A 12832-nucleotide genomic window follows, 5' to 3' on the forward strand; every position below is an offset into this window, starting at 1 on the left:
ATTGTAAAACACATATAACATAAAATTTTAACATTTTCCTGTTTTTAAGTATATAGTTGACAAGTATATAGTTGACTGGTACTAAATTTACTCAACTTTGTTATACAGCCATGTCACCATTCTTCTCCAGAACTTTATTGATCTTACAAAATTGAAACTATCTAATCAGATTGAATCCATCACCATTGCCCCCCTACTTCCCAGCTCTTGGCTGCTACTCTTGTACTTCTGTCTCTCTAGATTTGATTACTTTAAGGATATCATATGAATGGAATCATAAAAGTATTTGTTCTTTTGTAAGAGGCATATTTTATTTGACATAATGTGCTTCGAGGTTCTTCAATTTGTAACGTGTCAGAATTACGTTTTTGAAGTAGGAGAGCAAGGTTCTTGTCTAAGGGTATGAAAGAATGAGTCTTGACTCTCACAGACAAAGGAGAGTGAATAAAGCCATAGAGAGAGGGGGAGAGAGCGAGCACAGGTAGACAGAATGGCAGGCAGAGGCAGAAGCAGGCTCCCTGCTGAGCAAGGAGCCCGATGTGGGACTCGATCCCAGGATGCTGGGATCATGACCTGAGCCGAAGGTAGCTGCTTAACCAACTGAGCCACCCAGGGGTCCCTATTTAGATTTTTTTTTGTCATTGAGTTGCAGAAAACTTTTTATATTCTAGATATTGACCTTTATATTGACCCTTTATCAAATACATGATTTGTAACGTGTCAGAATTACGTTTTTAAAGCAGGAGAGCAAGGTTCTTGTCTAAGGGTATGAAAGAATGAGTCTTGACTCTCACAGACAAAGGAGAGTGAGTAAAGCCATAGAGTTTTATTAAGCCAGTATACAGAAAAAGGTGTCAGGAATGAGAGGTGTCCCAATCAGGATTGTCACGGAGGGCTTCTGGGGTTGGTCTCTTACTGAAGGCTAACCAGGGAATTTAAGTCCTTTTAACGTCTCTACGGGTAGCAGCAATTTAGTAGGAACTAGTGATAACCCCTTTAATGGCTTGCTTCCTTTCTAGGCTCTGTTAATTCTTTGGAAGACAAGTGACTATTATAACAAAACCCTGCCTCTGACACTAGGACAGGATGGTCTGGTATGTTCCCTTATCTTCAGTTGTACACCTACCTCCACATTTTTGGGCTTTCTGTGAGTCTGATCCCGTAGCTTCCTGCCTAGCCCCACCAGTCCCTTATTCATCCTAAGGCTGACTCATATGCTGTTGTATTTGTATACCACACCATGTTTATCCATTCATTTGTCAAATACTTGCTGCTGCATTTTTGCCTTTGGGAATACTGTTTCAGGGAACATGGTTGTGCATATACTTCCTTGAGACCCTGCTTTCATTTCTTTTGGATATACTCAGAAGTGGGATTGCTGAATTGAATGGTAATTCTGGTTTTAATATTATTTTGAGTAAATAAAATATTCTTTTCCCCCTTTTTTCTTTTTTAAAATTTTATTTATTTGTGAGAGAGTGCTCGCACAGGCAGGGGAAGCCACAGGAAGATGGGAGAAGCAGTCTCCCCGCTGAACATGGGCCGGGGGAATGGGGGGGCGATCCCAGGACTCTGGGATCATGATTTGAGCCAAAGGCAGACACTTAACCGACCAAGCCACTCAGGCATCCCTAAAATATTCTTTTCCCATAGTAGTACACCATTTTGCATTCCCATGAGCAGTGAGGTTCCAGTTTTTCATGTTGTGGCTGATTCTTATTATTTTCTGGTTTTTTGGTTTTTGATGGTGGCCATCCTGAGGGGTATTGTGATTTTGATTTTCATTTCTCCAATGATTTGTGGTGTTGGATATCTTTTTATATGCTTGTTCATTTGTATATCATCTTCAGAGAATGTTTATTCAAATCCATTGTCCATTTTGAAATCAAGTTATTTAGATTTCTTTTTTTTTAAAGATTTTATTTATTTATCAGAGAGAGAGAGGGGGAGAGAGCGAGCACAGGTAGACAGAATGGCAGGCAGAGGCAGAAGCAGGCTCCCTGCTGAGCAAGGAGCCCGATGTGGGACTCGATCCCAGGATGCTGGGATCATGACCTGAGCCGAAGGTAGCTGCTTAACCAACTGAGCCACCCAGGGGTCCCTATTTAGATTTTTTTTTGTCATTGAGTTGCAGAAAACTTTTTATATTCTAGATATTGACCCTTTATCAAATACATGATTTGCATATTTTTGTTCAGTTCTTCAAATTGCCATATGAACTGCAGATTTGTATCTTTTGATGCAGAGAAGTTTCTGATTTGGGGACAGTCTAGTTTGTCTGTTTTTGCTTTGTTGTTGGTGTTCTTGGTGTTTTATCCAAGAAATCCTTGCCACTTTTAATGTCTTAAGGATTTTCTTCTGTGTTTTTGCCCTGAGATTTTTAATTTTTTTTAAACCTGTTCATTTATTTATTTACTTATTTTTTAAGTAATCTCTACATCCAGGATGCCTGGGTGGCTCAGTTGTTTAAGCCTCTGCCTTTGGCTCAGGTCATGATCCCAGGGTCCTGGGATAGAGTCCCCTATCAGGCTCCTTGCTCGCCAGGAGCCTGCTTCTCCCTCTGCCAGCTGTTCCCCTGCTTGTGCTCTCTCTCTCTCTGACAAATAAGTAAAACGTTAAAAAAAAAAAAATCAGTGTCTACATCCAACTTGGGGCTCAGATTTAAAACTCTGAGATTAAAAGATTGTATGCTTTTCCCACTGAACCAGGCAGGCTCTCCTGTCCTGAGATTTTTGTAGTTTTGGGTTTTCACAGGTAGATCTTTAACCCATTTTTCATTAATTTCCAGTTGTGGTATAATGAAGCGTCCAATTTCATTCTTCTGCATTCTTTTTAGCCAGCACTGTTGATAAAGAAAATTACGTTTTCTCATTGAGAAATGAGATCCTGTTGAGGTTCATTTGAGCATTTATTTCTATCTTTTGAGCATTCATTTCTTCATTCTCTTCTTTCCATTAGTCTTACAGGTCTGTCTTTATATATAAGAACCACAGTACTGTGACTGTGGTTTGCAGAGGTTTGCAGAGTTTTGAATCAGAAAGTTTGACATCTCCAACACTGCTCTATTTCAAGATTCTTTTAACTATTTGGTTGTTGCTTGAGACTCCGTGTGAATTTTAGGAATGGTATATATATGCCCAAAAAATGTTGTCGAGATACCAGGGATTGACATCCGTTGTGTAGATTGCTTTGGGCAGTATTGACATGTTCCCAGTAGTAAGTTTTTTAGTCTGTAATATGCGATATCTTTTCATTTATTTATATCTTCTAATTCCTTTCAGAAATATTTTGTAGTTTTCAGTGTACCAAGTATCTTACCTCTTTAGTTAACTGTTCCTAAGTCTTTTATTCTTGTTTATGCTACTTTGAAAGGAGTTGTTTTCTCAATTTCTTTTTTGGATTGTTTGTTGTTAGTGTTAAGGATGCTATTGGGTTTTGTTTGTTTTTTGTTTTTTGTTTTTTTGTTTTGGTGTTGATTTTATTTGTTGTTACCTTACTGAAATCACTGATTAGCAGGAGGCAATCGCTTAACCAACTAAGCCACCTAGGTGCCCTAAATAATATTTTTAAACTTCTTCTTCTTCTTTTTTTTTTTTTTTGAATTGTTAGAGTTTTCTACTTGTAAATGCAACACATCTCCAACAGACTTCTTTTTCCTGGTGTCTTTCTGATTTGGATGTCTTTTATTTCTTTTTTCTTTTTTCTTTTTTTTTTTTTTTTGCATAAATGCTCTGGATAGGACTTCCAGTTCTGTGTTAAATAGAAAGCATACAAATGGGTATCTGTCTTATTCCTGATCCTTGAGGAAAAGCTTTCAGCTTCAGTATGATGCTTACTGTTGGCTTTTTTTTTTTCTTTCAGATTTTATTTATTTCTTAGAGAGAGAGAGCCCGCAAACGGTGGGGAGGGGCAGAGGAAGAAACAGACTCTCACCCATAGGGAGCCTAATTCAGGGCTCTTTCTGAGCCACAGCCAGATACCCAGTGGTCTGAGCCAGGCAGGCACACCTGCTGTGGGTTTTTCATATGTAGGTTTTATATTTGAGATAGTTTCCTCTTTTTGCTTAGTGTATTTTTATCATGTCAGAATACTGAATTTTTTTCTCCCTTAATTGCTTTTTCTCCCTTAATTGAGATGGTGATGTAGGTTTTTCCCCTTCATCCTGTTAATGTGCCGTATTTCATAAATCAGTTTTTTTATTGAAATATCCTTGCATTCCTGGGGGGAAAGAATCCTACTTGATCATGATATCTAATCCATGATGTGCTGTTGAATTTGATTTGCTGGTATTTTGTTGAGTATTTTTGCGTTATTTATTCATCAGGGATGTTAGAATATCATTTTTTTTATTGCTAAAACACATTGAAAAGGAAAAATCTTAAATCCATCATTTAATTTCATAAATTAAGAGAAGAAACATTTTTCCCACAGCTAATAAAAGAAAGGAAATTGGATTTGCACTGAGGTAAATAAAATAGAGGAGAGCAAAGAAATAAAAGTCAGTGAAACCAGGGGCACCTGGGTGGCTCAGTGGGTTAAACCTCTGCCTTTGGCTCAGGTCGTGATTTTGGGGTCCTGGGTTTGAGCACCGCATCAAGGCTCTCTGCTTGCCAGGGAACTTGCTCTCCTCCACCCCCGCTGCCTGCCTCTCTGCCTGCTTGTGATCTCTGTCTGTCAAGTAAATAAATAAGATCTTTAAAAAAAAAAAAAGTTGATGAAACCAAATGTTGGCTTTTTGAAAAGATCATTAGTGGGGCACCTGGGTAGCTCAGTCAGTTAAGGGTCCAACTTCTGATATTGAATCAGGTCTTGATTTCAGAGTTGTGAGTTTGAGCCTTGAGTTGGATTCCAGGCTGGATGTGGAGTCTAATGTAGCAAAGATACCAGGGTTCAAAGCCGATGGCCAAGAAAGAATTATTGAGACATCTTTGTTGCAAAAAGCTGGTTGTACTAAAGCATGGGGGCAGGATCTCTGAGCGGAAAGAGCTGCACTGGGTTTATGATGAAGTGGGAGAGGTATGTTTTTGTCTCACAGAATGGAAGAATGAATCTCGTGGACAAAAGAGATTAAATAAAGCCACAGAGTATTCTTCTTTAAGATTGTATTTATATATTTGGCAGAGATAGTGAGTTAGAAAGCACAAACGGGGGGAATGACAGAGGTGAGGGAGAACCAGGCTCCCTGCTAGGCTGGTACCACATAGGGCCCAACTCTAGGATTATAGTACCCCATATGGTGCCATAGGTACTTGGGATTATGACAGACATCCAACAGACTGAACCACCCAGATGCCACGCCATAGATAAGGATACAGAAAAAGGTGTCAGAAGTGAGAGGGGTCCCTACAGGGTTGCCACTGAGCAGGGTTTGTCTTTTATAGAAAGCTAACCAGAGAATTTAAACCTTTTGACTTCTCTGTGGTCAGCACTATTGACTAACATCTTTAATGGTTTACTTCCTTTTTAGGATCTGGTTATTCTTTGTTGATTACAGGTAGATATGATAACAATCACCCCCTCTTTCCTCTGGCCACCTTCTCCTCCACCCCCACCCTGCCAGACACCTAGGACAGGATGGTCTGGTTTGTCCCCTTGTATCTCATTTCCTTACCCCTCAGCATTTTGAGGATTTCTGTGAGCCTGATCCCATAGCCCGCTTTGTGTCTCTCCCTCTCTAGCCCTGCCTTTCCTTTACTTATTCCTCCTCCTAGAGTTCCCCCTGCCTTTAGGAAATGGAACAGTGACCACTCTGCTGCTTTCTGCTGAATAGGGGCAGTGGGCTCTGTGGCAGAATCTATCCAGGGATTGGTCGAGGGGCCCATGGTATGTCTCGAGGTGGTCATGATGGACACCAGATGGTACATTCCTCAGCACATGCAAAAGGATAAACATAAAACAAGTATTAGGCCCAAAATTCTAATCACATCCCTTAAATAAGATTCCCAATTACCAGTTATATCAAATAAACCAGTGGATATTTTGATTTTATTTGATTACTAATGTCCCTGTTGGGATACCTTGTGGGAGTTAACCTGTAATGTTAAGACAACATATATGAAGGAACTTCTCACACCCTAAAATGGTGTAGCAATAGTAGACAGTCAGTAGGGGTGCAGTTCTCGAGAAATTCCTTGACCTCATTTAATTCTTGGCTGAGTGTATCTCATGCCTGGGAAGTATCAGAGTCCTAATGAGGAAGCTTACAGTTTTGCTTTTTTTGCAATGCAGTCCTGTCCTAAGTCCTATAAGTCCCATAGTGAGCTTTGAAGCTCTTTTAACCAGGAGAGCTGTTGTATGCTCAGCTAATAAAGCCTTTCTTTGTGATTGTACTTCAGTACAGGTGGCTTCTAGTATAAATCTGACCGAGTATAAATAAAACCATCACAAAGCCTTCTTTGAAAATAAAAAAATTATTAAAAAAAAAAAAGAAGAAGCCTTCTTTGAGGTCTAGCCTTAACAATATTCTTATCAAAAGGAATTGCTGGCAAGAGGGAGAAAACTTGACTCAGAAGATAAGGAGCATCCAAAGTACATCATCTAATCGAATCATAAAGAAAGTAGGGTTATCTATTATTTCCATTAAGTCTGTAGTTAACCCATCTGGTATGGTATGCTCTGGCTTTAAATAAAAGAGTAGTTTCGTCATCTCAGCCACACAGAATTGGCCAGAGTGCTAGTTGAGTTATACATTGGCTGGGGAATTAATCCCATTTTCTAGTTCTAATAATCATATGACCATGACATCCTGTTGTTATCCCCACAGAATAGCAAGCAAAAATATTGACCTGTTGTAATTTCTCTGAAGTTTACCTCATGTTGTCTAGCTTAGGGAAACAACATTCAGAGACAATCAGAACTAGGATTTAACATCCACAAAGGTGATGGCCCTTAGCCCTCATAGGCAACTAAGGAAAAATCAGAATATCAACAAAGAATTCCATTTCATATAAAATCTAACAGATTCATCCTAGACTGCCAATGGGTGCCTGGTGAGTGGACTGAAAAACCCATGCCATGCTGTCATATGCCATTACTGCCCTACCATATTTAACCCATGGAAAACACTAGAGAAGTTTCACAAGCGGGAAATTACCCAATTTTGTAGCTTTAAGTAGTTAGTAGAGGACATTGATGGGAAACAGTAAGGATAGAAATCCATCATGATCTAAGCAACATTCCAATACAGATCCACACAAAAGCACATTATAATCACACTGTCAGAAAAAAAGGAAAATCTCAAAAGGGGAAAGAGAAAATAGAGATGAATGTGAGTGATAAAACCAAAACCAGGATAAAGTTTATAACCTAAAACTTGATATATTCTGTGGCGAAAATTTGCTCAGCACTGATGAATTGCTGGAAGTGGAGCATGTTAACAGGGAAAGAAAGAAAGAGAGAGAGAGAGAGAGAATTTTACCTGAGGATAGGGAGATTGCACTGCTGTTTCTGCTTAGTCTGGTAACAGCCTTTTGTTGAAAATGACTTAGTACTTTTGTGGGTTACTTAACTATGTGTCTCCAGGTAGAGGAAAATGAGCAGATAGAAGATGACAGGGGAATACAATTTTAAGATATTTTGGCTCAAATAATCTCAAATGTCAAAAGGAAGTCAAAGCAAAGTAAAATTTATGAAGAAGAATTTAAGTAGAAAAATATACCCTCCTCCCCCACCACTCCCCTTTCCAAAAAGAAAGGATTAATTGTATCTAGACTTGCATACTTTCCTTACCTGTGCTTTGGTCAACCCATTTAGCCTCTTAGAGTCTCAGATTTCTAATTCGGAGAACAAATGTGACAAAGTATCTGTAACCTGCCGAGTCATATAGGGATAAACAGGGTCTTGATCCTGGATCATCCATCATCCCTTTTACCCTCCCCCACAGAAAGCACTTATGCAGAAAACTTTGCATGTAGTCTTAGAGGAATTGGTTTATTTCCAAGTCCATCTTTGGACCTCTTTTAAGTCCATCTTACAAAAGCAATTTCGAACATGAATCAAGTGAGAAAAAGGAATGACCATAAATGTCTTTCAAGAAATTTCTGGAGGACAGATATTAATGGCTTTTGATAGGGGAGATTTAGGCATATTTTAGGCTCAGAATAAAGACCGAGAAAGAACTTGACAGAACTAAGATTAGAGACAGAAGACATATACACTGGGATCAGGAGCCCCAGGAAAAGAACAAAACAAAAAAGAGAATAAACTTGAAATAGTGGTGAATGAAATTAAATTGACAGCTCACTTTTTTGAGTTGGGTGAAAAAATTATTTGAATAGTTTTGCTAGCAACAGAACTCAAATAGAGGGTGATAGGGGGCTTCCCTAAGTTTTGAAAGTCATCTAGTTCATATAAAGCATGTTTATATGGTTGGCAAAAAGTGGAGGAGATACTTAATATGGCAGCACTTGTTTTATGCAGTGCTTATCTTGTGGCAGTCACAAATGGAGGGATTGTGAATGCATTTATATATGTGCCTATTCTTTGGAGTCCCCCTCATTTTTAAACAAAGTACTCGGCTGCTTGTTTTTGAATATATAGACATATTTTCACAGTATTTTTAAGGCAGCAATTGATAAACATTTTTAGATTCTTTGGTAAGACGAGTATGACAACTAAGAACCTTTTTTTAAATTTTTTCTGGGGTATTATATATAATGTTTAGACTATACTTTTTAAGTTTTCTTGTTATAAGTACTGCTATAACAATAGGAATTTAGTAGGTTGAATAACAGTATCAATAAGAATTTACATTTTCACTTGTCTTTGTTAAAACCATTTGTTAAAGACTATAGAGAGTGATGATGTTACCACCATACACATTAAAATTGAATGATTAATTGTCTCTTTAATATTTAAAACAAATATGCCCTTTTTTCCTTCTGCTTTTAGGTTATGAGATGGTCTGTGCAAGATGGTCTGTCCTTGAATTGGAAATTTTTAAGGCTGACATATGCTGGTACTTTATCTCCTTTAAGTGGACTATAATTTCTTCCGTTCCAGCAACTACATAAGCAGACAAAATAGCAAAGATCTGTTCTGTGTCAAATATGACAGCCACAACTCGTGGCTCTCCGATAGGAGGGAATGACAGCTACAGCCAGGCTCCTGATGGACAATCTCAGCCCCACTTCCAACAGAATCAGGTAGGACATGTTAAGACTGTTTTGGGTGCCATTAGTTACCAAACAATGATATAGATATCTTGAATAATTTACAGTCATGGAAGCTTATTGTCATTTTAAGTTATATTTAAGAAGAGTCACTGAGACTTGTAGGAAACCTGTCGTACCTGGTTAAAAATGTTCCTTTTATTTTTTTAATATAAGAGGACAAAAGAATTTAGTTATTTTATAACAGTTTGTTGTAAGCATAGATTTAAGTCAGCTCTTTATACCATACTAACCTTATCGCTATGGCTAAGTAAAATATCTGTGCCTTAGTTTCTGTATACTTATTTTCATTAGGCAAGTAGGTAGTTATTTTTTAGTATTGTAAGCTGCATTTATTATAGCATGTATAAACCACCCACAGCCTGGGTCTGTAAGAGATTTTAGGACCCTGTCCTTCCAGCCTTTGGGAGCCATGATGCTGGACGCATGCCCCACCCGTATTTGCAGCAGCTGTCAGCCTTCGTGAATGGCAGACCAGACCAGCCAGGGCCCCCATTGTGCGACTCTCCCACATATATGGTTGTATAGGGGCCACAGCTGCCCCCAGGTTGGTTTGGTTGACAACGTTTAAAATGTTTTCCCTTTAGGTGCCAACAACTTAAAAATCAGGGTATTTCAATTAAAAATCTGGCTTTTTGGCTTCTCCAGATTTTTCATATTAGACCTAATTCCCACTTTACCGCAGTTAGTTACAATTGCTTGACTGTCCCCAATTTTAGATGGGAAATCATATCCACACCATACCCTCTTGTCACTCAGCATCAGTAGTCTGTAGCAATTCAGTCATGCACATACTTCTCATCACCACAGTGTCTCTGTTTCCTATCTTCAGAATAGCAGAAAAAGTCAAAGTTATACTGCAAAGACCTTACAACTCAAAGGCTTATCTTATTTATTATAACCTTTCTGTCCCTGAGGGCATCTGAGTTAGAGATCTGTGAATTAGCAGTTTCTGTATTTTTAAATTGACAGTAAGTAACCAGTGTTTATAAAGGGCCCAACCCAGGTTTTGGTATCAAAGCTTAGTGCTGGCCTACATGGAAATAATTAATTTTCCTTTTTTCTGAAAGAATTTGTGTATGATTAATGAAATATTTGTAGAAATACATAACATTAATCCTTTGTTTCTGAAATTGGTAATTTATATTTACTCTTTTCCTGCTCAGTTTTTCTAGGGGGATTAGTTTCTTTTTACAAAGTAACATTTTGCAGTTAGCTTTGGTTTTTTTATTTACACTTACTAAACCAATCTTTAATCTTCATTAGTACTTTCCTTTTGCTTTCTTTGTGTTCTATTGATTTTCATTTTCTAGTTTCATGATACAGAAATTTAGATGAATGTTTAGCTTTTCCTTGTTTTTATATTTTTTAAAACATGCATTTTAAATCATAAATTTTGCCAAACTATGTCCTACACCTTTTAATGCATTCACATCTGCTGTCTTTTGCTTAACACATTTTAAAATTTGTGATATTTAATGTAAGAATATTTTCAGAAATGTAGTGCTACCCATTAAAGCATTTGGAGGTTTTCTGGTTAACCCTTTTGTTATTGAGTTATAGCTTAATACTTTTGTGGCTAGAGAGTATATTCTTTGATGCCACTCTTTTGGAATTTATTGAGGATTGATGTGTTGTCCAGCATATAGTAACTTTGAATATATGAGAATTTGAAGAAATATGTATGTTTTACTGTAGCATTTAATGTCAGTTATTTCCAGTTTGCTTATTATGCTTTTCAGATGTTCACTATGGCCTTGTTTCATTTTGTTTTGTTCTAAATTTGCTTGTTTTCTAGTGGTTGAAAGGTGTGTTAAACTACTTGGGATTGTGGACCTGTCCATTTCACTTTTTTGTTTTATAAATTTAATTTAATTTTAAAGATTATTTGAGAAAGAGTGCCTGTGCACTTGTGTCTATAGGGGCAGAGGGAGAGAGAGAATCTTCATGCCAACTCCTAGGCCAGTGCAGAGCCCAACACAGGGCTTGATCCTAGGACCTTGAGCTGAAATTAGGAGTCCGATGCCCAGCTGACTGCACCAGCTAAGTGGTCCTGTTCCGTCGATTTTAGTGAGATATATTTTGAACCTCTAAGATGCATGTAAACTGAAAATAGTGACTTGAGGTTGGATGGTTGGCCCATTAATCTTTATGCAGAGATATCTTTAATCTCTACTAATAATTCTTGTGTTAAAAATCTATCTTGCCTGTCATGTATTTGTATAAATGCAGCATTATCTTGGGGGAAGGAACAGGGTTATTATGTGTATTGTCTTTTCTTACTCTTTTTAAAGCACTCATTTTTATTGCTCTTTTTTTTTTTTATTGTGTGTCTTTCATAAATTGCCTTGAACCCTGCCTTTTTAAATTGTCCACTGATACTTTTTTCTTTTCTTTTTTTTTTTTTTTTTTTTGAGATTTTATTTATTTATTTAACAGACAGAGATCACAAGTCCGCAGGGAGGCAGGCAGAGAGAGAGGGGGAAACAGGCTCCCTGCCAAACAGAGAGCCCGATGCGGGGCTCAATTTCAGGACCCTGAGATTATGACCTGAGCCACCCAGGCACCCCTACTTTTTTCTATATAAAGAGGCTTTTTAGGTTCACAGCAGAATTGAGCAGAAAGTACAGGGTTCCTGTATCTCCTTCACCACCATCCTGCTAATACCCCTTAATATGTTAGCCTCTTCCACCGGAGTGGTATTGGCTAAATTGACAAAACTATAATGACATGTTGTTATCACTCAAACTTCATAGTTTATATTATGGTTCACATTTTCCTTTTACATTCTATGGATTTGACAAGTGTTTAATGATACAAATATACCATTATGGTATCATATAATACTTTGCCTGCTCTAAAATTTGCTCTTCCTTTTCATTCTTTCCTCCCCTGAATCATTGGCAGCTAATTACCTGCCTATCCAGTTTTGCCTTTTCCAAAATGTCAAATATTTGAAATCATACGGAGTATAAATTTTTCAAAACTACTTATTTCACTTAATATTATGCACTTAAAGTTCCTCTGTGTCTTGTCATGGCTTTGGTTGCTTTTGTGTCTTTTTTGGTTTTTGGTTGTTTTTAATCACTGAATAATATTCCATTGTCTGGATGTACCACATTTTATCTGTTCACTTTCTGAAGGACATCTCAGTTGCTTCCAGTTTTTGACAGTTATGAATAAAGTAAATATTCATCCACATGCAGGTCTTTTTGTGGAAATGTTTTCAACTCATTTGAATGAATACCGAGGGTTACAATTGCTGGATTGTATATTAGTGTATATTTAGTTTTGTAAGAAATTGCCAAACTGTCTTCCAAAGCAGGGGAAGCAGCAGACCGAGGGAGAAGACGACTCCCCACTGAGCAGAGAGTCTGATGCTGGGACTCAATCCCAAGACCCTGGCTGGGATCATGACCTGAGCTGAAGGCAGCCGATTAACCTACTGAGACACCCATGCGTCGCATGATCCATTCAATCTTTGTGTGTTTTGTTTGAGTGTTGTTGTTGTTTTTAATTTATTTTTTATTTTGTTTGGTTTGTTTTTAAGTTTTCAGTCTATTTAAATTCTAGCTAACACAGTATAATATTGGTTTCAGAAGTAGAATTTAGTGATTCATCAGTTGTATATGATACCAGGTGCTTATCACAGGTATCCTCAT

The 12832-nt window shown here is 37.7% G+C and overlaps 1 protein-coding gene across 2 annotated transcripts in view; it reads left to right on the forward strand.

The window, feature by feature from the left end:
* Positions 1-1019: 1019 nt before the first annotated feature.
* Positions 1020-12832, forward strand: part of LOC116583895 (probable ubiquitin carboxyl-terminal hydrolase FAF-X) — a 138436-nt gene continuing 126623 nt past the window's right edge. For both annotated transcript variants that reach the window (XM_032331881.1, XM_032331882.1), the window contains exons 1-2: positions 1020-1094; positions 8890-9143. In XM_032331881.1, the coding sequence (XP_032187772.1) occupies positions 9048-9143 (96 nt within the window). In that variant the 5' untranslated portion in view covers positions 1020-1094; positions 8890-9047. The remainder of the gene's footprint in view (positions 1095-8889; positions 9144-12832) is intronic.

Source organism: Mustela erminea, chromosome Y (assembly GCF_009829155.1).
Source record: "Mustela erminea isolate mMusErm1 chromosome Y, mMusErm1.Pri, whole genome shotgun sequence".
In the NCBI taxonomy this organism is placed as follows: Eukaryota; Metazoa; Chordata; class Mammalia; order Carnivora; family Mustelidae; genus Mustela; species Mustela erminea.